Here is a 23090-nt window from a genome sequence, read left to right on the forward strand (position 1 = left end):
ATGGGATGAGATATCACTTGGGGCAACAGAGAACCACAAGTCTATGTGCAACAAGAAAAGGACTGGGACTGCATTCTCTGAGACCCACCCACAAAGGCTGGAAACATCAGGAGAAGACAAGGGTACAAAAGGAGCAGAAATAGAACCACCATGTAATCTTTGTCTTTCCAGAAGAAGAGTTAGAGGGAACTTATAGGATATGGAGGAAAACTGCCAAAGCAATGTCAGGATCAAATTGGGCTGCCTACCTGCAGGTGCGCAGGCATAAGACTCCTTACAAAGCACTGCATGAGCAAAAGTGCATGCAGATAGAACACAATGCTTGGCAAGACTTCAGGACACTGCACCAAACCTCTCAACAGCAATGGTGTATTTAATAGCAGTAAAGATGAGAATCTAGCTCCGATGCATCAGCGTTGAAGCCCTTGTGTTTTTCTTAATGCCAGACAACTAAAGAAATCAAGGCAGCAACAGGATTCAGCTCGAGTTCCAAGGAAATTTTCTCACAGTGATGCACTTTTGCGAGGCATACAATTAAAAAAAGCCCTAAGCAAAGCTGACATAAAGAGCGAGAACGCATCCCTTCCGTTTCTTTCCCCACTATTTATTTATTTCCTGGCAGATGCGGAGAAGCGCTGAAGCAGCAGCTCCCTTGGCTCGTGGAGGCCGCCAGCTGGAACCGAGGGAACAAAGAGCAGTGCAGGTGGAGCTGCACGGGGAGGGCTGGGGGCAGAGAGGCACCAAAATAGCATCCCGGAGATGACACCGAGACCCATCTCCCATTTGCCCCTCCCTACCTCCAAGTACAGTGAGTTTTAAAGTGCTCTTCTATAACCATTCTTCTACCTCATGGCCAAACCACTGTTTAATAACACTGGTTCCTACCAAAAACCACCCACGAGCAGCAGAAACAACAAATCCCCATTTCCTTTTGCTTCTTGCCATGAAGTGACCTACTCATTAATTCTTTGACGAGGCTAGGGAGATCTCCCTCAGAATGAAAATGAACAGGGTTTGCCTATACCAAATCTCTTCTGTCTTTCACATAACTAAGGACCTTCATCTCATTGAAGTCTCTTAATTTTCTGCAAACTTTTATTGGCAATGAACAAATATAAAAGTTAATACTGGGCTAAATTAACAGCATTATTGAAGAAGCATCATTTATTTCAAAACCAGGCTATATTAACCTCAACCTATAACATGGGAAATTGGGAAATTTTAGATTACATTAAGAAAGATGAAGTGGAATCAGCAGTAATAAAGCAGACTACAACTCATTTTTATGCTAATTTTTCAGCTGAAACCATGCAGTTACTTAGAAAATGGCAAGACCTTTCAGGAAGACATGCCCACGGCCAGCCATATAGTGGTAACCAAAGACTTAGTTGTTAAGTCATTCTCAGAAGAAGTTGAAAGTCTAAGTTGCACAAAGAGATGGAAGGCATGTTAAGCAAGCTCCTCAGGGAGAATGAGTGGAAAGGTGCCTTCCCCATAGAGCAGATTACGCATTCAGAATCTCAAATATATCATCAGCCATTTAAGTATTCAAAATATAGCAGATGTGAAATGCTGACAGTCTACCTTGGTATCTAATGAGACTGATGAATATACACACGGGAATATAAATAGATTTCTTATTCTGCTTGCAACCTTGGTAATAGATGAATTACTCTTGCCATGAAGAAATGAACTGAATGTTCCTATTGCAGGTGAATATTTTCAGTGCAATGCTTGTAGCAGTTCTCCCAAGTGGACCACAAGAAAATGCTGCGTCAGCAAGAGTGAAACATATAACAAGGTAAAAACAGCATAGACGGGCAAATATCTAACAGAACAGGAACATCAGCAGCAAGTCTAAATAAGCATTCTATATTTCACATTTCATGGGAAGGAAAAGTCATTTTAGTTTTAAATCCTTTAAGCTTTACTGCAGGGAAGTAGTTCTCTATGGTAACGTGTATTACTTAATGATTTGAATCCCCCTTGCCTTGAAACTACAGAACTCTGGTATGCTCCTTCAGTATAAAACTACTACCATCTTACAGAAGCGGTGACCTGGTTTTGAAATGGCTTAATTCCATTCTACAAAATAAAACTGCTGCACAATGGTTCTTGGAAGAACTGATACCTTGCAACAGCTGTCAGAAAGAAAGTAAGATTTCAGATATTTAGAGTTGGTCCAAATGATTTGAGCACTTCAGACAAACTAAGTGAATCTCAGAGCTATATAAAGTCACATCATAATTATGTCACGCAACCAGAAAGCACCACAGAAACTAAAAAATGTTGTTTTAGCCAATTTGACCATAGGATGGTCCTGTAATTACCTGTTTAAAGCACTTGATTCGCCAAAATTTTCTATATAGAAGCAAACTAGGAACATGGAAAATTTCTTCTAATCCATTTATTTACAAGTATCCCACATCTGCAGTCCTTGAGACACTGCTCCTCTTTCTCCTCGTTAAAATAGAGCAAGCTCCCTCCTATTTAGAAACTTAACTTAGACTTGAGTGACTAGGTTAATAGAAGGGCACTAATATTACTGTGCCTATGTCAGTATAAATTTGGTTGATACTGAAATTTGCATTTAGAGAACACCAAGTACTTAATACTGTAGAGTGATTAATACTGTAGAGAGGTGCTTACAGCAAGAGTGGGGTTGGTCTCTTCTCACTGGTGACACAACGAGGGGAAATGGCCTCAAGTTGTGCCAGGGTAAGTTTAGGTTGGATATCAGGAAAAACTTTACAAAAAGGGTTATTAAGCACTGGAATAGGCTCCCTGGGGAGGTGGTTGAGTCACCATCCCTGGATGCATTTAAAAACCATTTGGATGTGGTGTTCAGGGACATGATTTAGCAGAGGGTTGTTAGCGTGGAATGGTTGGGTTGGGATTGGATTTGATGATCTTTAAGGTCTTTTCCAACCTTGTGATTCTATTATTCCATGATTCTATGATTGTATTTAGGATCTGTCCTTCAGCATCTAAAGAGAGTTGACCACAATTCAGATTGCTCTGTCTTGTTGCAGGGCTTAAATTCAGTGGTTACATGGAAATAAAGCACCTTGCTAGACTGAATTTAGAAGTCTTTTGCACACATACCCTACAAACAAGTATGTGCATGATTTAAAAAAAAAAAAAAAATGCAGTTTTTGAAAAACAGATAATCAGCATTTCCACACAATAAATGGTCTTTTGGAGATTATCCTCCTCGAGAAAGATCCAGATGCAGATTAGTTCAAATAAGAGGTGTAATTACCGTGATACAGCTGAGAACAGAGAGAGAAAAAAAAAGCAGGTGACAGATAACTCAATGTAAATAACATTAAGAATTCTTTTCCTGCTGACAGCAGCATTGCCTGGTGCTGCTGCCTCTTGTCCTGGAACAACACTTGCTCTTACCAGCTGTACAGCACGGTACCAGGTGCTGCAGCACCATGACATAGAGTCTCCCATCTGGGCTCCTTCTTCTCAAGCATCAAAAAACCCCAAGCATATTATTTGTTTTAGTGGTATAATATAAGGTATAGAAAATAGCCAAGGGCCTCTTCACTTCTGACTTTGGTACCATCACATGAGAACCTCAACCTAAAATAAGATAGGATTTCAGCTCTTCAATTTCTTCGGTTTTGCCTTGAAAAAAGAAAGAAAAAAACCCACCATACTATTGATAGGCTTTCCATAGCACTGCTAAAGACTCTGCAGGAAGCTTCAGAAATGAGCATAATTTTAAATCTTATATTACCTCTCTTTAAAGGTTATCAAGTTTCACCCTGTTTCATGTTCTATCTGCAGCAGACATTTGTATTTATAACCTGCTCATCACCATGGTATTTACAGCTTCTAATAAAAACCAGAAACAAGCAGCTTCCTGGCTTCTGCCTTTTATTATTCAACAACAGAGAACAGCAGTCAGTGATATAGGGATTTATTTTTACCTACTCATATTCTCCCAGACCAGACACTGTCCAACAGCACACACTGGCACATGGCTGATCCTGCCCAGCCACAGCTTTGAGAAGGATTTACTGCAGTCCTTCATCCTCTCAGCCCTCACGTTCATATAACATTCCATAGCAAGGAACATTGCTGTCTGCATGGGATATGTCTTCACAGCTAAGGAGGACATTTCTAGCAGCTACAGTTATACAGGTCTTCCACAACTTCAGTGATGAAACTTCAATAAAAAAAGAACTTCATTCTTCAGAGGTTTTCACTTTTTGCTTCCCACTTCTCAGAACAGGAATCAGTTATTGACAACTCTGCACTGCAGATCTGATATTCAGCACCCTGTGAGTCCTCCACCTTCCATAGACAAAACGGCACCAGCCAAACAAGAAAGGAGATGGGATATTCTGAGGGCAGCGGTACAAAGTACTTCAAGTTGCTAAAAATCACCACAGTTATTATCCACAACAAACAGCTCCACAGCTGGATGCCAACAACCAGGTCCAGTCATCTTGAACTAGATAACCTTGAGTTTCTTCCTAAAAGAACATCCAGATGTCAATGAGCTTTTCAAGATTCTGCTAAGAAATGAAATATTTTGCTGCAGGACACATTAATACAAAGGTACCACAGAATTTTGTGGAAGCTCTAGTTCTGATGGTTCACACGCTTGCTCTCACAGATCCTCATGTCACATCTGTGGGGCACCACAAGCTGTCTGGCCACCATCAAGGCTACATCTAACAGCAGAAGAAATCTAACCAACAAGTGGGACCAAATGACCAACTAACCTCCTTTCCAAAATGTATCTATTTAAGGTGCCAGCGCTTTACCACCTAAGCAGTTCTAAACAAAGCCTTCTGATTTAGTTGAATAAATTATGGGGTTTTATATCTGTCCAAATCAACTTCTCTTGTGAACATCGTTCATGTTAAACTTTGCTTCAGAAGGCTGCAAGAAATTCTGACATTTTCTATGAAAACCTAATTCCAAGTTTTGTTCTGCTTTGCAGCCAAAGGGAAACTCTGCTAATACAGAGGAAAACAGAGACCCTGTGATGTATTTTTGTCACAAACACAAACCACATGCAGTCTGTTATCTATCACTACCATAATCATTTGCCTTCTTACACTGTATTTACAGCAGTGTGATTTCCTAGACTGGAAATCCCAAAAATCATGACGCTTCTTGCACCAATCTCATTTCATTGTATTTGGCACATTTCCTGAGTCCACTTCCCTAGAGCTTTAAAAGCAATGCAGTAAGCATCCAAATATCACCCTCTTTAGTTATGCATTTATCATAATGAATATCACAGAAACTACATTTTGTTTTACTGAGATGTGCAAACTATTTTTGTGTGACCGAAGACTTGTCAAAAGGCCTCTTAACTGAAGGTATTCCATTTTAGCTGACAACATCACTGCATATGGCATGTGCATAAAGGATGCTTCCTAGCCACCCTTGATTCAAGCTATAGGAAAATGAGGTCAATGTCACACAGAATAACAGCTTAAAATTTCCTCTGTTCTGCAGCACTAAACCCAAGACTAAAATCATCTCAACCAACATGCTTGCACCTTATGTGTTGAAAGTCAGTGAGAACCTACTTGTTTGTACCTAAACCAAACATTCATCATCCATTCTGCTGAAGAATGCAGGTCTTCAAAGAATCAACACTGGACGTAGCCAAGGATTATATCATCTCTGCTGTCCAGGTGGACGAGCATGTTGTAGCACAACTAATGTCATTCTCTGTATTGATTTTCTATCCCTAGATAATAAAGGAAATGAAAATTAGAACAATAAGATGTTCCTTATAAGAGCAGCAATCATTCCAAGAGGAAGGAAAGCAAAATAAATAAATATATAAACACGGAGTTGCTGTTGCTTCCTTTCCCATTTACTTTTATTTTGGCCTTCAAAAACCATAGAGTGCTTCATCTTTTACTGCTCCACTGCTGTTACAGATGGTAACAAAATAATTCTGACTGCATTTCTTAACCCAGAGCTTCCATCCTGCTTTGCAGTAGATTAGACTCACTGTTTTATTCTGAAAGACCACATATTGGCTTCCATAGGACATCAGTGCATAAATTATGCCATAAGTAAAGAATGCATGAAATGTGAAACGTTACCTGTGCCAAAGCTGATCTAATGTTTGCTGGTGCGGAAAGAGAGAATTCAAGAAGAGGGAAAAATAATAATAATAATCTGAAAAGCTGATGCCAAAACCACTTGAAATATATAACAATAAAAATAAACTAACACTACAGACATTTGCTATTGAAGGTGGAATTCAGTTCCATGATTCATACAGTAATGAGCAAACAGTCACTACTGGCCACATTCAGACAGCTTCAACCCAAGCTCAGCTGAGTGTTCCCATTAGCACACTCAACATTTTCAGTGTCACCGAGCCAATGGGAATTCTGAGCTCTGCATCCAGTGTTTCAGGTACAGCCCTATCCAAAGGAGCAGTGCTTTGTTATCTCCTACTGCAGAAGAGAAGAGGTTGAGACTCAAGTCCAGATTGGACGACTACACAGATACAAACAGGAGATACTGAAAGAATCATTTGCAGCTTTTCAGATGGGTAGATTGCTTGGGGCAATGGATGGAGGAAATAAATAAATAAACAAATAAGTTCAACAATAAAGAAGCAGAAGAAAACACTGGCTGAAAATGTACTCTGGTAGCCAGGATTCTTAAAAGACAATTGCCAGCCACCTAGGGCACAACCCTAGCCATGCTCAGTAATTTACATTCATTAGGATGGCCCCTGAATGATTCATTCAGGTCTAAGAGATCATTTAACATGCAGCATGGAAACTTGTAGACCTCACTGCAGCTGGTGGGGCCTCACATCTCTCTGCCTGCCTCTTCACTGCCTGATACACCAGTCAGGTTGCCTCCACTGGTGCAGACTGTTATGAAGCATGCACGTTCTTGTTCATTGCTGGCAAAAAAAGCACAGCTCATGGCGGTGCCTGCATTAAAAAAGAATACTTTGTAGCTGAGAATTTGCTCTATCAAACAACGTTACTATGCTCTTTGTATCTACTGTAGTTTCTGTGGAAATAAACAGGAGGCATTACTTTTGGAGCAAGCCACGTAGGTAAAGGTCTGTCTCATTGGTTGGTCATTATAAATAAAAATTGTTTTAAAGTATGTAAATTTTACTTTCATTACCAAATAGTGTATGTAATGACATTCAAGCAACTTCATAGCACACTTTACATCTTTAATTTTTATTTCTCAAGCAATTTGCTTTATGTTCTTTAATAAGAGATATCTTCTTGGGTAGGTGCAATCCACCTGTGATCGACACAGAGAAATCTATAAGAACACTGGAACTCATTTAAAAACACGCAGACTATTTTCATCTGCTAGAAGATGAGAACTGCCCATTTCTTATGTACAAAAGCACTTGGAAGTTTGCAAAAACTCCCTTTCTGTTTAAAATATTTGCACAAATCAAGTATAATTTGCAGTTAGTGATTTCGATGATTACTTCTGCTCACTGCGTCCTACGGGCCACAGAACTAACAAATCTCATCCTCCCACAGGCTTCCACCTCATTATTGTTCTGAGTTGCAGGAAAACAACCAGGTTCTTCCCAACAGTGTTCAACTTGTATGCAATGGTCAGTGAACACTGGAAAAAAGAACGCATTCCCTTTGCTGGAAAGGGAGGCTGTTATTGCCCGTGTATGATTTTCTACTCCAGCAGCCTTTTGTAGTTAATTATCCACAACTCATACGCTCAACTTCTGCAGACAATCATTTGAACTAGCACGTGTTGCTTATTAATGTTTTATTTTACTACGCTGCTGATATGTTTAGATGTTAATACATCAAAGAATCTTGCTTTACAAATAGCGTATCAAACATATTCCCCAAATCATCGTATTTTAAATTTATGTAGGTTATTTATCCCAATTCCTTGTCACAGAAATGCTTGTTCTGGCATTTGTGAATCTGTCTTTACTACGTTTATCAGCTCCACTAAATTCACTCATCAACCCTGCTTTGTGGGGCACCTGCACTAGAGTGGTCCATGAAGCAGGCGACTTCTCCGTGCAACCCTCCCATTACAATGCAAACTGTGAACAGCATCAGTCAGCCCGTAGGTAAACATCTTAACAATGACAGCACGTGGTTGCAGATTACAACTGACTGTTCAGTGAACCCATTGCTCTTGTGTAAGTACCATGACAAAAACACTTGTTCAAAAAAAATTCCTGATCTTCATTGCTTTACTCTGCAGCACTCCCTCGCAAAGAATGAGAGTTGTTCATTTTCATCCCAATTGACTTCCTTCCTAAATCCCTCTTGTGCAGTTATTTAAAAATCACTGGCAGAGCAAAGCATTGTTTTACTGGAAAACAAACTGCTAAATTCATACTTGGTTGCAACGAAGGTTAATCAACAAAGTCTGCAGGCCTCGACCAGGTTGGGTCAGCAGGGCAGTGAGACACTGCAACAGGTTGCCCAGTGAGGTTGTGGATGCTCCCTCCCTGGAAGCACTCAAGGCCAGGCTGGATGGGGCTCTGGGCAACCTGGTTTAGAGGGAGGCATCCCTGCATATAGCAGGGGGGTTGGAACTACATGATCTTAAAGGTCCTTTCCAACCAAAATCATTCTATGATCCTACACTTCTGACCACTGATGGGAAATCTACATCAAACAGGCTCAGAAGCCTCAGGTTTTACAGAGTGACTTGAAACACACACAAGAAAGAACAGCCTCTACAGTTTCTTACTGTACATCACAACCCTGCCACACTCAGAACTACTAATCCTGTAAGTGACTGCTAAGTGATAGTTTAAACTGGTAGACAGTTCAAAGACACACCAGGACCACTGAATGGTTTTTAATGGAATATATGGTCAAGGTTGTTTCAGGTGAAGTTCCACACTCTACCTTGGTACTATATACATATATGTATATAGTATATATATATATTATTATTGTTTTTAATATTACTACTATGTTCTTTTACATCTTGATTTTACACGTTCCTATGCAGGTCTGCTTGCAGGAATGCAATGACAGTTTAGACTGCGGCCAGAAGAACCGACACTGCAATGACAGTTTTCCTTTCCTCTTCTTGCTGTAACACTTACAGAAAATTGCACCTCCTCTTTGTTTCTTCCTGACTCAAAGATGTCAGCTGGATGCAGTTTATCCACCTGCACTCCTACCTAACACCTCTTTGACAGAGCTGGTGTTCTTCACTCAGCTCTATCACACTTCCAGTGCTGAGAACAGTTTAATGCCAAATTCCGCACAGGAGCACAACAGAGTGAACTTGACTTTTTGTCAAGTAACAATAAGTCCAGACTTTTCTTGCTCAAAAAGCTCCTATTTTAACTGCCACACTTCTTTTCCGCCCAGGGAAAGCATTCTAAGCAGACAATTAATGCCACCCTAGCTATTACACAGGTAGTTATTCATGCCTATGAAAAATAAATGATGGAAAAGTGAACCCTTGCTGGTATTTTTCCAATGAAACAGCAAATAGCAACTTAGCAACTTCTCTCCCCCCCTTCACCCCCCCCCCTCCTTTTTTTCATGTATTCACACTTCTGCTTTTTGAACACAACAGGACAGTTAAACAATTCAGTGTAACTATAGAGACAGGTCACCACAAACAACAAAATAACACATAGGCCGTGCAGAGGAAAAGCGAGACCCCTGGTCTGAATCCTCCATTCACACAGAACTGGACGGAGAGGTCTAACTAAAAAATGCAGCTGTGTGCAGCCTCCAAAGTCATACAATTAGTACTTGTCATCCTCAAAGCTCAAAATAACACAGTTTGTTCATTTGTGGAGGAAGGAATGCGCTTTCTTAATAGAATTGGATCTCTGTGCTGATACTTCAAGCCCACAAATAAGACTACAGTTTACAAACCTAGAATTAAAGGTTCCATCAACAACCAAATGAAAATTAATTGAGTAAAAAACTAATAACAAAGGCAGGCAGTTCAGTGTAAAACTTGAGTCCTATCCTCCTTCCCCCTCACATCTCAGAATCCTCACAGACCCACAGTAACACAGGCAAATAGAACTAGCACAAGGCATCTCTTCTTTGCTGACCAGCAGATGGTAACTACAGGAAGCTCTATTTTACCTGAAATCCATGCAAACCTCTGTCCATTGGCATGTGGCATACAAAACAAATGCATTTGGGGACCACGGAGCCAATGAGCAGAGGCTGTATTCACCAAGGGCCAGCTTTAAAATCAGGTCATTTTTGACCGCCCAAAACAAGACATGGCAGAAGAGCCACTGTTGCCACCTGTGATGCCAGGGTAGCTATACAGACCTGGGAGGGTTGGGACCCTCTAAAGGGTCCCACTGCAACCCTGTGCAACAACAGCCTGCAGAAAGCACACTGTCCAGTCGCTACCATGCCTTTCCCAGTCATACAAAAGGCTTTACATCTTTAATTCCGGCCTTCATTCCAATAATTTCTCTAGAACTGAACAAACTCTTGCTAGGTTCACTCCTTGTTTTTCTTCTTTAAAGCCACTTCAATAGCTGCAGCCTCTGCTGTACTGTACAGCCCAGCAGAAGAGCTGATTTTAACAAGCCTGTGTTTAATGAATCTGCGTTCAAGTGCTTCATTCTTAGCGAGACTCGCAGCTCTTGGGTGCATACCATCTGCTCCTTCTGACCTGACTGCTCTTGGATTGCTTCCTATTTACTCCATCACTTCCTCTTCTGGCACATACCCTCACGTTACCTATCTGTTCTCTACTACTCACCAGTTTCATCTAAATAACCTCCTGCATCGTGCCAACGAACCTCAAACCAAACTGAACGCCGACTGTTTGTTGTTTGGGAGTACATGTCCTTGTTTCTCCCATAGGAACTGCCACATTCAGCAGCTGCGCTCCTGCCTCACTGCATCCACCTGATTTGTGTCTAGACTACAAACTGATGCTGCATTTAAGGATGGTGGAAGGAGACTTCCACCTTCCCAGTCAACAAGAAATCTCTATCAAAACTGGGTAACAAAAAGCTCCTTCTTTCACAGAACCATGGAATGGTTTGAGTCGGAAGAGACCCTTAAAGGCCATCTAGTCCAACTCCCCTGCAATGAACAGGGACACCTACAGCTACATCAGGGTGCTCAGAGCCCTGTCCAGCCTGACCTTGAGTGTCTCCAGGGATGGGTCATTCACAGCCTCTCTGAACATGTCTCACTGTTCTATCTCATTACTACCCAACTGTAACACCTTGAAGGCAACAGCACCAGCTCAGCACCTTGCTGTGACATTGACCAGCTCTGGGAGCATGTGGATCAGTACGACCAACCACTCGTCAATGAACAACCATGAGGATGAAGATCTGTAAGTGGCACAACCCGTAGCACAGTGGGTTGGTAAGGATGCCAAGTCATCAAGCACTATTTGTGACGGATGGGGATCTTAAAAGGGCATGTTCTAAGAAAACTTCCACAGTCAACAATTATTTGAAAGAAAACACACTATCTTAACCCGAGTGAGCTGCCTCTGCCTAAAACGTGCGTTCCCCATGCTAGTGGAGAATAGATACCATGTGCTGCTATGCCTTGTTCCCATAACTGTCAGAACAGTATATGTTTGTTGTTTTTTTTTTTAAACAGAAACCATTAGATAGCATTTTCTTGGAGAATAACAGACGAAATATCAGCTAATATCTCAGGGGAAGAAAAAACAAGAAGTAGCTTTTCTTATATCAGAAGGTTCACATTTACCCTTTTTTCTCCCCCATTACTCATTTATTTTTTTTTAACTCATAACTCATTTATTTATTTATTTTTCCCACTTCAAAAATAACGTTAATAAGAGCACCTGACAGCAGCAGGCTGTGGGACAGGAGCTCCAGCCACAGACCATGATTGGTCTCATATAAACAAGAGGGGGTGGGCAAGAAAGGAGAGAGAAACAGTCCAGGTCCCAAAGGCCTTATCAACCTGACAATTCCTGAAGCCAATTACAGACCCGTTTCTCGGTAATATTCTCTTCACATCATAAATATACCTAGAAATAATCTAAAGTTGGCGGGGGTGAAGGGAAGTAAAAAAAGTTCCAGAATATTGAAAAATGGCATTTCCAGGCTTAAGTTTCACATTAAAACCCAAACAACACCCAAAGCAAACCACGATAACACCGCGAGATTTACTTTAAAGTTAGGATAAGGACTTACATAGCAAAAATAAGAAGCATTTTTCTACAACCCTACACCCAAGTCACAGAAATCTGCTGACAGGGTTTTAACACACTCCATAACTAAGACTTGCTACTTGAAATTGGACTCTCGGCGCTGGCTCTGTAGTCAACCCTTGTTCTCTCCACACATGACGAAGGCCACGGTGCGACTCAAAGCAAAGCGGCACGGCTGCCGTTTGTGTTTACACAACTGGCAAACAGCGAAGCGAGGACAAAAACAAGCAAGAAACATCCCCGCTTCCACCTGTGCGATAGGGATTTATGTAACGCGGAGTCACGAAGAGACACGGGCTGACAGCTCCCGGCAGAGCAGCGGAGTTCCACTCCCTCTGGCCGCAGCCAGGTACCGCCGCGCTGCTACCCAGCGCCGACACCGCTTCTTTCTGCTTGGCAAATAAAGGCCGCCGCGAAACAACCTCCCCAGCAGCCGGCCCGGCAGCGGGGCTCCCCTCCTCAACCCCACGGGACCTCCGCTCCCATCTGAGCTCCGCCGCAGCCCCCCGGCACGGAGCTCTCGGGGAGCTCGGTGCCACCGCCGACGCACCGCGGGGCTGCGTGCTCCGTGCCGCCCCTCGCTCGCCCTCCTTACGCCCTCGGCGCCCCGACCCACCTGGTGCAGCGTGTCTGGGGGCAGCTGCGAGGCCCGGAACAGTTCCCCCACGCTGCTGCCCCCGGCGGCCGCCTCGGGGGGCGGGCAGCACCGCGAGAAGAGCTCCGAGTAGCGCTGCTGCTCGCTCTCACTCAGAGGCACCAGAACACCCGCGGCGGCCACGGCTGCTGCAGGCCCCCCCGCCGGCCCCTGCTCCATGGCGGGGCAGAGCCTCTCGGCGGGCAGCGGGTGCCGAGCCGCCGGGGGAGGTGTGGCGGCGGCGGCGGGCGGGCGGGAGGGAGGCGGTGCTGCGCCGCGACAGGAAGGTGCAGGCCGCGCCCCCTCCCGCCCACCGCCAGGGCAACGAGAGGGCCGCGGGTCGGGAGCTGTTTGCTTCCTTGGGCTGCGAGGACGCCAGCAATCTCTCGGAAAGTGCCGGCTGCTGCTGAAGGGGCTGCCTGGGCGCTGTGTGATGCACAGCCCCGCCAAAAAGTTGGGGTACTGGTGGATGGGAAGGTGGATGTGAGCCAGTAACGTGCCCTCGCAGCCCAGAAAGCCAACCGTATCCTGGGCTGCATCAAAAGGAGCGTGGCCAGCAGGATGAGGGAGGTGATCCTGCTCCTCTGTTCTATACAGGTGAGGCCTCACCTGGAGTACTGCATCCAGATGTGGAGTCTTCAGTACAGGAGAGACATGGACTTGTTGGAGCACATCCAGAGGAGGGCCACAAAAATGATCCAAGGGATGGAACAACTCTCCTACAGGGACAGGCTGGGAGAGCTGGGGCTGTTAAGCATTCTGGGGACACCTGAGAACGGCCTTTCAGTAACTATAGGGGGGCTGTAAGGTCTTTCTTCCCCCTTTCATAGAGGGCAGACTCTTTAGCAGAGTCTGTATTGACAGGACAAAGGGAAATGCTTTCAAACTCAAAGAGGGGAGATTTAGATTGGATATGAGAAGTAAGTTTTTACAGTAACAGTGATGAGGCACTGGCACAGGTTGCCCAGAGAGGTGGTGGATGCCCTGTCCGTGTGGACACTCAAGGTCAGGCAGCACGGGGCTGTGAGCACCCTGATGAATATGTAGGTGTCCCTGTTCGCTGCAGGGAAGTTGGACTAGATGGCCTTTCAGGGTCCCTTCTGACTCAAACTGTTCTATGATTCTATGAAAGTTATTTCATCCTTTCCAGACCATGCAACTGTGCCTCCTAATCCGCACAAAACATGCAAACTTTTTATTCCTCTAATCTGCCATGAATACACGTGTCGATCTCAGTGCTCAGAATGCTGCGTGGTTGTGGTCTGCAGTTATTGCCAGCTGCATAGCTGATAATTACGATAAGAGTGTTAGGGGACTGTTAATAGGGAAATCTCTGTTCCCTCGGGGATAGTGGATGTTTTGCTGTGGTGTTTTGTCATTGTTTTATAACAATATGTTTTATATCATTTGGAAAGCGGGCAGTTGTGTTAGAAAGTGAACTCTGGAGCCCAGCTTAGAAAACTCGGAAGAGCAAAGTGAATCCCCTGGAGAAGGTGCAACAGAGCAAAGGCTGGGCTGTATCAGGGCTTGCCAGGTTCTGTCGGGTACAAGGTGTTAGTCAGAGGAAAAGGCACTAACAGCATAGAGATGGCACAGGGCTTTACCTAACTACAGTGTGTTTAATAACAGCAGTCCTGTGAAATTAGGCTCCTATCTTCACATCAGCTGATGGAAAACAGATGGCTGATGGCTGAACTTGAACAAGACGGACAAAAAAAAACCCCACACTGACAATTTGTGCTAATTTTACATTTTCCTAAGACTGATGATGCTCACTGATAATTGACTAGCTCAGTATTTGTGTTGTTTACATCACAAATACTCCCTTCTGCAGCACTCCAGCCAGACACCAGAGGACCTCTGTCGGTGTGTTGGCCCTAGTTTCTCTACGCTCTTTGAGTGGGACCATGGCAGGAAAACAGTGACAATACCCACTGCCATAAGTACTGCAATCTCTCTTAACAGCCATAGGCAAACCTGTCACTGCTTTGTTACTTTTAATTTTTCCTTTTGGACAGTTTTTCTTGACTCGTGCAACTTACATTCTGTTCTCCACACAACCCACTCTAATCAGAACAGACAGCTTGTCTGTGTTCAAAACGGGCCTGCCCTGCTGATATAGCCTCCAAGACTCTAAAAGGCAGGCGGAGGGGTGAGGCAGTAAAATCAGTGCCACTTTCTTCTGCACAAACTGGCAAGGATAGCACCATGTTGCTGGGTCCTGTCTGTATTTCCTGTCTGTGCCTGGTGTTGATGGTCGTTGAGTGCTGTAGTTCTTATGAAGGTACATTAGTTCAGGCTGATGGGCACTCGGTGGTGACAGAAGCCACACAAGTAGATAGGGAGATGTTTTAAACCTTGTTTACAGGCAAATTGTGATGTCAGTATAGGCTACTATTTTTTTTTATTATCACTGCAGTATACTGATATTACATACTGATGTAATACCCATCAGTAAATCAAAACAGTGTAAGTATTTATTGTTTGCTGGAAAAAAAAAATTAATGTCAGTATTGTAAACTGGATTGAAATCTGACTTATCAAAGTATGCTTTAGATCTGTGTGTGGTCCTCCTTTCCTCCCCACCCAAATAACAACAGCGACTTCAGAAACAGCCAGCAGCAGTCCTACAAACAATTCCTTGATCTAGGGTGGGAGGGAGATGAAAGTGGTATTAAAAACAAGAAATAATGAAATACTGCTTCCAAAGTTTTGATAATAGGAGCTGTAGTAATTTTAGTTGTATGTATGATAAGTTTTTGGGTTTTTTTCAGAATGGTCAGTATAAACAGCCACATATAATACAACATATGTAATCAACAGGAAACTATCCCTTCCAATATGGTAGAATTTAGTGGATCCTGGGAGTATTTAGATAAAGATATATATGAGCAGTGCAATCCAAAGGCCGAACAGTAGAACACGTGCATTATTTCAGTCATCTTAGAGCTCAGACCCTGCTAAGTGTGCCCTGGCCAAAAAGCACAAAACCTGACAGCTGCGTCCTGTTGACAGTGACGAAGTTCCACGTGTCACTGGGTGAAGCTTTGGATACACAAGCAAATGTTTGCCTGGAAAACTGTCATTTGCCTAGATCAGCTCGAGTGAATCTCACCCATTGTTACTAATAACAGTTCTTTTTATTTGCTTTCCTTGCAAAATGAGTAAAAGCTTTGGTGACAAGTAGCTGGCTGCACAGGTTTCACGCCCATTGCTTCAAGCATGCTTGGAACATAATTGACAGCCTTGTAGACTCATGTATCAATTTAGCGTGTAAATACTCTTGCTGAGAGTACAGATCCTTTATTATTCTTCTCGTTGCTGCTTGCTTGAAGATGTGCTATCTCTAAGAAAACAAGCAGAAATGGTTAGTGAGCCATAAAATTTGATTCCCTGTCTTCCAGCTCGTTAATGCTTCTAATGCATGAAAAACACCAGAGAAATAGCACCTATTTCCTAGCTTTGACCTATTCAGTGTTTCCAAGAACTGAATGGCATTATAAATGAGAACTGCTTTCTTTGAGCAGACTGTGGGTGATGGCGCTTCATGTCGGTTATTTTTCAGTAAGCAACTGAGAACCACGGAGCGCCACAGAAAATAACAATCGAGCTCACAAAATATTTGACAAATATCCAAATATTTATTGTCTGGGTGGAGAGGGAATGAGGAAAAGAGGACCACACACAGATCCAAACCATACTTAGATAAGTCACATTTCAGTCTGGTTTACCTAAGGGATATCATTTAGTTATTTATTTATTTTCCCAGCAAACCATGAATATACTTACATTGTGTTGATTTACTGCTATGTGGGGTTCCTTGGTTACAGGGAAGTTTGGAAAACTTACAATGATCTCACAACTAGCTATGTTTAGAATAGTCATTTTACCAAGTCTTCTTACAAACGCTTAAGCGTGTGGTGTGAGCTTTAGAGGCAGCAGGCTAAGCCCATGCACACTCCTCTATAACATCAATGCCAGAAATAGGACATTACTTTCTCAATAACTTTCCAGGAAAGTAGATCCTTGTTCCCATTAACTTCCATTAAACTCCCTGGTAGTTTATTTCTTTTAACATATTGGCTCCATGTGAAATTGAAAAACAGGGCATTTTAGGTGCACATCCGCTATGATTTAGGTTTCATTTTGAAAGGTTGTCCACTTTCTTTTATGTTCTGTAGATGCAAGAGGTCACTCAACAAACCAAGCATTAGAAAAAAATGGTTCCTCTGTCACTTATACTTTAACACAGGAGTTTCACAAGGCCTTCAGCAGCAATCCATGCATCTGGTTCCAGCTAGAATACACTACACCTTTCCACACTGCAGGGCAATACTTCCTACAGATCTTATCAGCAGCAGCTTGAAATCCTGGGCCAAGAAGTGCTGCTTGAGGAAGGCGTACACATCCCTGGAAGTCACATGCAGGAAAACACAAATAAATAGGACGGACCCTCAGCTGTCTTTGCTCACAGACTCAAGTTCAAAGATTTGCCTTGCAGTATAACCACAGAAAAGGAGGGAGGTGTGTGTCAGGTGGAAGGGTGATAACAAGAACATCAATTATAGTAACAGAACATTTCTTGGTGCTTGGTGAGGTGGCTAATGTTCCATCACCTGTTTCTTTTAACAAACTGTTACTAGCATCCATGCTCCTGAGTGCGCAGTTAGCTCAGAATGGCACAGAGACGTTATTACAATTAAGCCACTAATGCAAAGCAAGATGTGTGTTTTCCAGTTGAAGAAGTATTAATTAAATAAAAAGCCACGGCGTGTTTACTCTTCTGTGTGTTATTCAGCTAATTTGCCTCTCAAAAACTTTGCCTTAAGACTTGGGGGGTGGGGGGGAATCCAAGAAGTGTTATGAGGTAACCTACTGACCAGAAAGGGCTTTCAATGCTGCTACTGCAGAATCGTACTTCATGGGCAGCTTTGACCTGAAAACAGTCTGACCTAAGAAAATAGTATGCTCTGTTACATTTTAACAGAGCAAGTAGTCCGCCTAGTCCTCTAGTTAATTCACAAACTCAGTGTAAAACACAAACAGATCAGCTGCAAAGTGCTGCAGCTTCTGTTACCAACAGTGGAGGCAAGCAACCACAAATTCTATTTACAACAATTTTCCCAGACCAAATTCAGCTATGATAATGTCTTTGCAATTGCAGCAAGCACTATTGCAGGCTTTTTTTTTTTGCAGGAACGTGCACCGTGCCATAAGGCTTGTAACCTACACGTGGCAAATCTCTTCATTCAGCATCAGCTTTAGAAAGGGTGCACTTGTGTTGCACTGTTCATTATGCAAAAGCTGCTGTCACTGACACCCTACCTGCAATGCAATCGTAGCCTCTGGTGCAGCCCCAGCAGCCAGGGCCTTGCTCCATCCTTCACAGCATTGTGCCCATGTCTCATTAACTTTTCATAACCTCACCCCAGAGCAGGGCCTGTTTGTGGGAAGGGCCAGGGGCTGGGCAGCCATGACTGGTGGGGCGAGATGGGTGGTGAGGCTTAGCTGCAGGGCTGCTGTGCCTTGATAAGAGCCTCCCCTTCCTCTTCCTTTCTCTCCTCCAAGCTAACAACAGAGATATGGCTTTTGGAAGAAAGAGACCCAAACTTCATTCATATGGATCTGGCACTGCTTCTCAGCGCAGGAGAAATTTTTATTGGTTTCCACAGCAGAGACAGCCTCTGACCATCACAGCCCTTAAAGCCACAAACAGGAGACAGCATAGAGAAGATAGCATAGGCAGCAGCTGGGCTCTTAGTCCAAACAGCCTTCATCACCATGGTCAGCAATCTGCAAGAACAGGAAGGTGCCACAGAGGTAATCCATTGCCTTTTACCTGTGTGAAAGACAGCTGCAGAGTTACCCACAAGAGATCCCATAAGGGCAAGAGAGCTTCACCTGTGCCACAATGAAGGCAGAGCATTCATTCGTTGTGGCATGTCCCCAGGAGCTGTTCTCCTGTTGAAGACACTCGCAATATAAGGCAAAATGCTCCTTCCAGATCCCTCTTTAAGCACTGTTTCCTGCTTACAGACTTCAGGAAGGAATACAACTAACTGGCCAGCTTATCACAGAGTACCGCCAGTTGGTTCCTCACTTAGTGACCTTTGCTGCAGCCACAGCTGTTTCCCACACAGATTATCACGAATATCCCAAGTTGGAAGGTACGCACAGGGATCATGGAATCCAACTCCTGGCTCCAGACAGCACCATCCAAAATCAAAACCCCATTTCTGAGAGTGTTGAACTCCAGCACTGGGGTCGTGCCCACAGCCCTATGCATCAACTTCCATGCCCACCGCCCTGTGGTGCAGCCCCTTTCCCTGACTCCCAGGTGCCCCTCCCCTGGACACAGCTCCGTGCTGTTCCCTCGGGCCCTGTTGCTGTCACACAGAGCAGAGCTCAGCGCTGCCCATCTGCTCCCTCTTGTCTATTCTTCACTTGCAGAAATGGCAGGGCATTCAGATGCTCTGGAAGGCTAATGGGGAGCAAATAAATGCAGTGAAAGACTAGTAGGCAGAAGGTTATTTCTGACATTAAACCTGGAGTGACCTGAGTTGTCATGACAGTAACTAACAGGAAAAAAGTTGGTGAAATGCAGACCCTGATTACATGCTTCAGAAGTTATCCTGTGCAAATGACCTGGCCACAACACAGCTACATTCAGAGACCTCTGGGAGGAGCCAGATTAGTTAGTTCACAAATTGAAGTGGTACAGCTGCCTATGCCAAGGTGGCAAGCTTAGGTGAGGAATAATAGCAACATCGCCTTTCTGGAATCCAAACTATCACCTGTGAATGGCGCTGGGCCTGGTTGTGGTTGCACACAATCTGTTTGGTGCTAGCTACAAGTTTTCCACTACTGCTTAGCGCTGTGTCACACAACTGTGCCTCAAAAAGGGAATGCACAGAAGTGTGGGGAAACAGCGCCCACAAAGAGAGCTCTGTCAAGGTGGGAGAATAGTCAATAGCATAGCAAGAAGAACAGGTCAGGGTTTAGAAACAGCTCTCAAATAAAAGAAGATTAAAGCATCTCCAGGATATCTCTGCCATGTTTCATACCCCTCCTTTGAGTGATTAACCTCACAGCTCCCTGTCCTGGCTATAGGCAACCTGAGAATTTTCCTATCATCCCCCCATCATCCTACTTGCCAGACTTAGCACTGTGAGCCATATCTTCCCTTGCTACATTTCTATCTGCAAATTATATGAGAACCTTTCCATTATTTCCCCTCCTTGTAGCTGACTTGTAGATACTCCCCCTCTTTGTAGCTGACTGAGAATTCACTTCTGTCAGGGGATACAGCCCCTTGGACTAGAAAATCCTGCTTCTGTGCCTGAGGACATCATTTGGAATCTATGCCTGATGCCACCTTTGAATATTCAACTCTAAACTGTGGAAGACTTGTAATGCTGGAGATTAGCCAGGCAAAAACAAGAAGGAAAGATGGTCTGTCTCCAAGGATCTCTAACACAGGAGTGCAGGGGGCTGAGTCTCTCTGCTGTACCCAAGCTAGCTGCTTGCATGCAATGCCTGGCTGCATCCCACACCTCCCCTCACTACATACCACTGCAGAACAACCCAGTGGATGCAGACTTTCCTGTTTACTCTTCTGGGTGTGGTAAATCAACCTCTCCTGGCCCACATACTACAAAAAACAATTGGAACTTGTCTACAGGATGTGTAGCTACTCTCTTGCACTCAGTCAGACATTTTACAAACATTTCCTACAACAATACTCCAACTATGTTCATAATTGCTATTGCAAACCCTGCTGTTCCAGTGCAGTATCACTGTGGTGAAACTTGGGATTATCCCGCCCTAAAAAAGCTCTATGCACCGCTAGAGACAAAAGGTTTTCCAAAACATTGTCATTCTAAACTAAAGCTCCTAGGGACGTCTGGTGTTTTTGCTTTAGCATTCAATCCAGTTTGGCAGTATCCACACTGAGTAGTTGAAAACAATAAAGGGATCTGTGGAAGCCACAGAATCATTTTGAAGTAGAACAGTTGGGAAGTGAAGCTCCCATTAATAGGATTCCAGGCTGAAATGCATAGTGAACGTGCACCCTTTTTTCTAGCAACTGTGTTAGAGCAGTTGTGCTTTTGAACACTGTTGTACTTTCCACACAGATTAAATAGCATATATTTAGCAAGCTTTGACCTTTCTAAAACGATGGATAGTTTAAGGAAGGAACACATTAGAAAGTAATGAGTGTATTTGCTCAAGGAATAACTGATTTAAAGGAATAATATTTGCTCAAAGTCATGGGGCTTATTTTTCTGTTCTTTGTTGCCAATTTATTTTTCATTTTGGTCATTCAGCACAAACAAGATAGAGTTTTTGAACTCTATATCCTGTTACAGAAGAGTTTATTCATTCCTAGAAACGTTTATGCCATTGATTTCATATTTATTCACTTGCAATATTGGGATAAAGCAACATGAAAAGTTTATGCTGTATGAATGTCTACAGTCAAAACTAAACTATGGCTGTACTGATTTTGGGGAGTAATTTTACTACGCCTTGTATCTTAATTGATTCTTTCTTGTGTCAACTATGTACACACGGGCAGGTATTTCCAAACCCTGAAGGCCAAATCTCTTTGCATTTGCTTGACTTTAAAATCCATGAAAGAGTACTGAATTTCCACAGGGCTGCCCATAGTTGTGAAGTTAAGCATGTGCAGGATAATGGCTTAAGAATTTACGGTAAGATATCTATCTTACTGTAAAGATCTGCAATAAAAAAGCATGCCAGATGAGGCTCGATCTCAGACATTAAATTATAATTTTCTACTTTACTAAATTGTCACTGAGGCTTTAATGGAAGTGTACATCCTGGGCAGGGACCTCAAAGAAAATTTATCATCAGCTAAAAAGGTTGGATGTTAGGGGGAAGTTCTTTACTAGGAGAGTGGTGAGGTCCTGGAACAGGCTGCCCAGGGAGGCTGTGGATGCCCTGTCCTTGGAGGTGTTCAAGGCCAGGTTGGATGGGGCCCTAGGCAACCTGATCTAGTAAATCTGATTCTGTGATTCTGTAAAAAGCCAACAACGTGGCCAGATAAAGGAAAGATGGAAATGGAAATGGAATGGAAATGAAATAGAAAGAAAGAAAAATGCTGAAAGAAATAGCTAAACTGGATGACTGCGTGTGAGTATTGCAAACTTCTTCAAGATTCAAAAAAGCATAAATTTTTCAGCTTTCAGACCAATGTGTTTCTTCTAAGTTATCCACGGTAAACACATTTCAGCAAAAGGAACAAAGATGAAGGGAATATTAGAGGTGCTGGAAATCTGCAGCACAAACCCCATCTCTCAGGGACATTCAGTGAACAGATGTTCAGAGGCACTCTGATGTCTGGAGTACTTACAAACCAAAGCCGTATGAGAAATGTCATAGCTGCCAATGTTCTCAAGAAGGACATTTTATTCTGTGGATGTTTTAAAGGTCAGCTCCAGAAATCTTCGATGATCCCATAGATTCAGAAATATCCTAGTGTCTTATTCTGAGAACACTCATGAGGGAGATGCAGATGATAAGAAATTCAGTTAACAGCATTCCTAAGTAACATAATAATCCCGTGAGAAGTGGAGTTTATGAAGTGTGGATTTCCCAAAGTTCTCCCTTGTCTTAGACTGCAGTAGGGAGCCCGTGTTGCAGGGGGTTGGACTTGATCTCCGAAGGTCCCTCCCAGCCCCTGTGATTCTGTCTGGATTCTTGGGTGCTCACAGAGGTTTGAGGGAACACCACAAACATTCCCCAGTGTGAATACAGCCATGATATGTTCCTACCCTCACAGTACTGCCAGAAAGTCTTGATCAAATGCGTTCTTCTGCTCTGAAGACATGAAGGCACTGGTACTACCTTTCACTTACTCCAGTCACTCAAGCCAGTGCACAGCAATCTCCCGCGATTACTGACTTGTTTTCTTCTTCCTTGGTACATCCTTTGGTACATTAGCTTTCCCCTTATGTAATGCAAATGGATACTGATGGACTTGCACACAGAGCCCTCTCTCCTATATTCTGTCCCACAAGCTGGATGTATGAATATTGCCCAAATTCAGGAAACATTTGCTTGTAGCTTCTCCTGATCAGCTGTGAAATTTAGCATCAGATGTAACAAGGGTTAAGAAAAAGCAGCTTTAGCTACCACAGCAAATCCTATGTTATCAGTTAAATTAAAACAGAGAAAAACTGCGTGCTCAGAAGGCAGAAATTAGCATCCTGTTGGCAAGGCATCTTTATTCAACCAGATACTGATCTCAGCAGCACTAGAATTA

At 43.3% G+C, this 23090-nt stretch overlaps 1 protein-coding gene across 2 annotated transcripts in view; it reads right to left on the reverse strand.

Annotated features, from left to right (window-relative positions):
• Nucleotides 1-13041, reverse strand: part of REPS2 (RALBP1 associated Eps domain containing 2) — a 97328-nt gene extending 84287 nt beyond the window's left edge. For both annotated transcript variants that reach the window (XM_072343506.1, XM_072343511.1), the window contains exon 1: nt 12785-13041. In XM_072343506.1, the coding sequence (XP_072199607.1) occupies nt 12785-12982 (198 nt within the window). In that variant the 5' untranslated portion in view covers nt 12983-13041. The remainder of the gene's footprint in view (nt 1-12784) is intronic.
• Nucleotides 13042-23090: the final 10049 nt, after the last annotated feature.

The sequence above is a fragment of the Excalfactoria chinensis genome, chromosome 1, assembly GCF_039878825.1.
Source record: "Excalfactoria chinensis isolate bCotChi1 chromosome 1, bCotChi1.hap2, whole genome shotgun sequence".
In the NCBI taxonomy this organism is placed as follows: Eukaryota; Metazoa; Chordata; class Aves; order Galliformes; family Phasianidae; genus Excalfactoria; species Excalfactoria chinensis.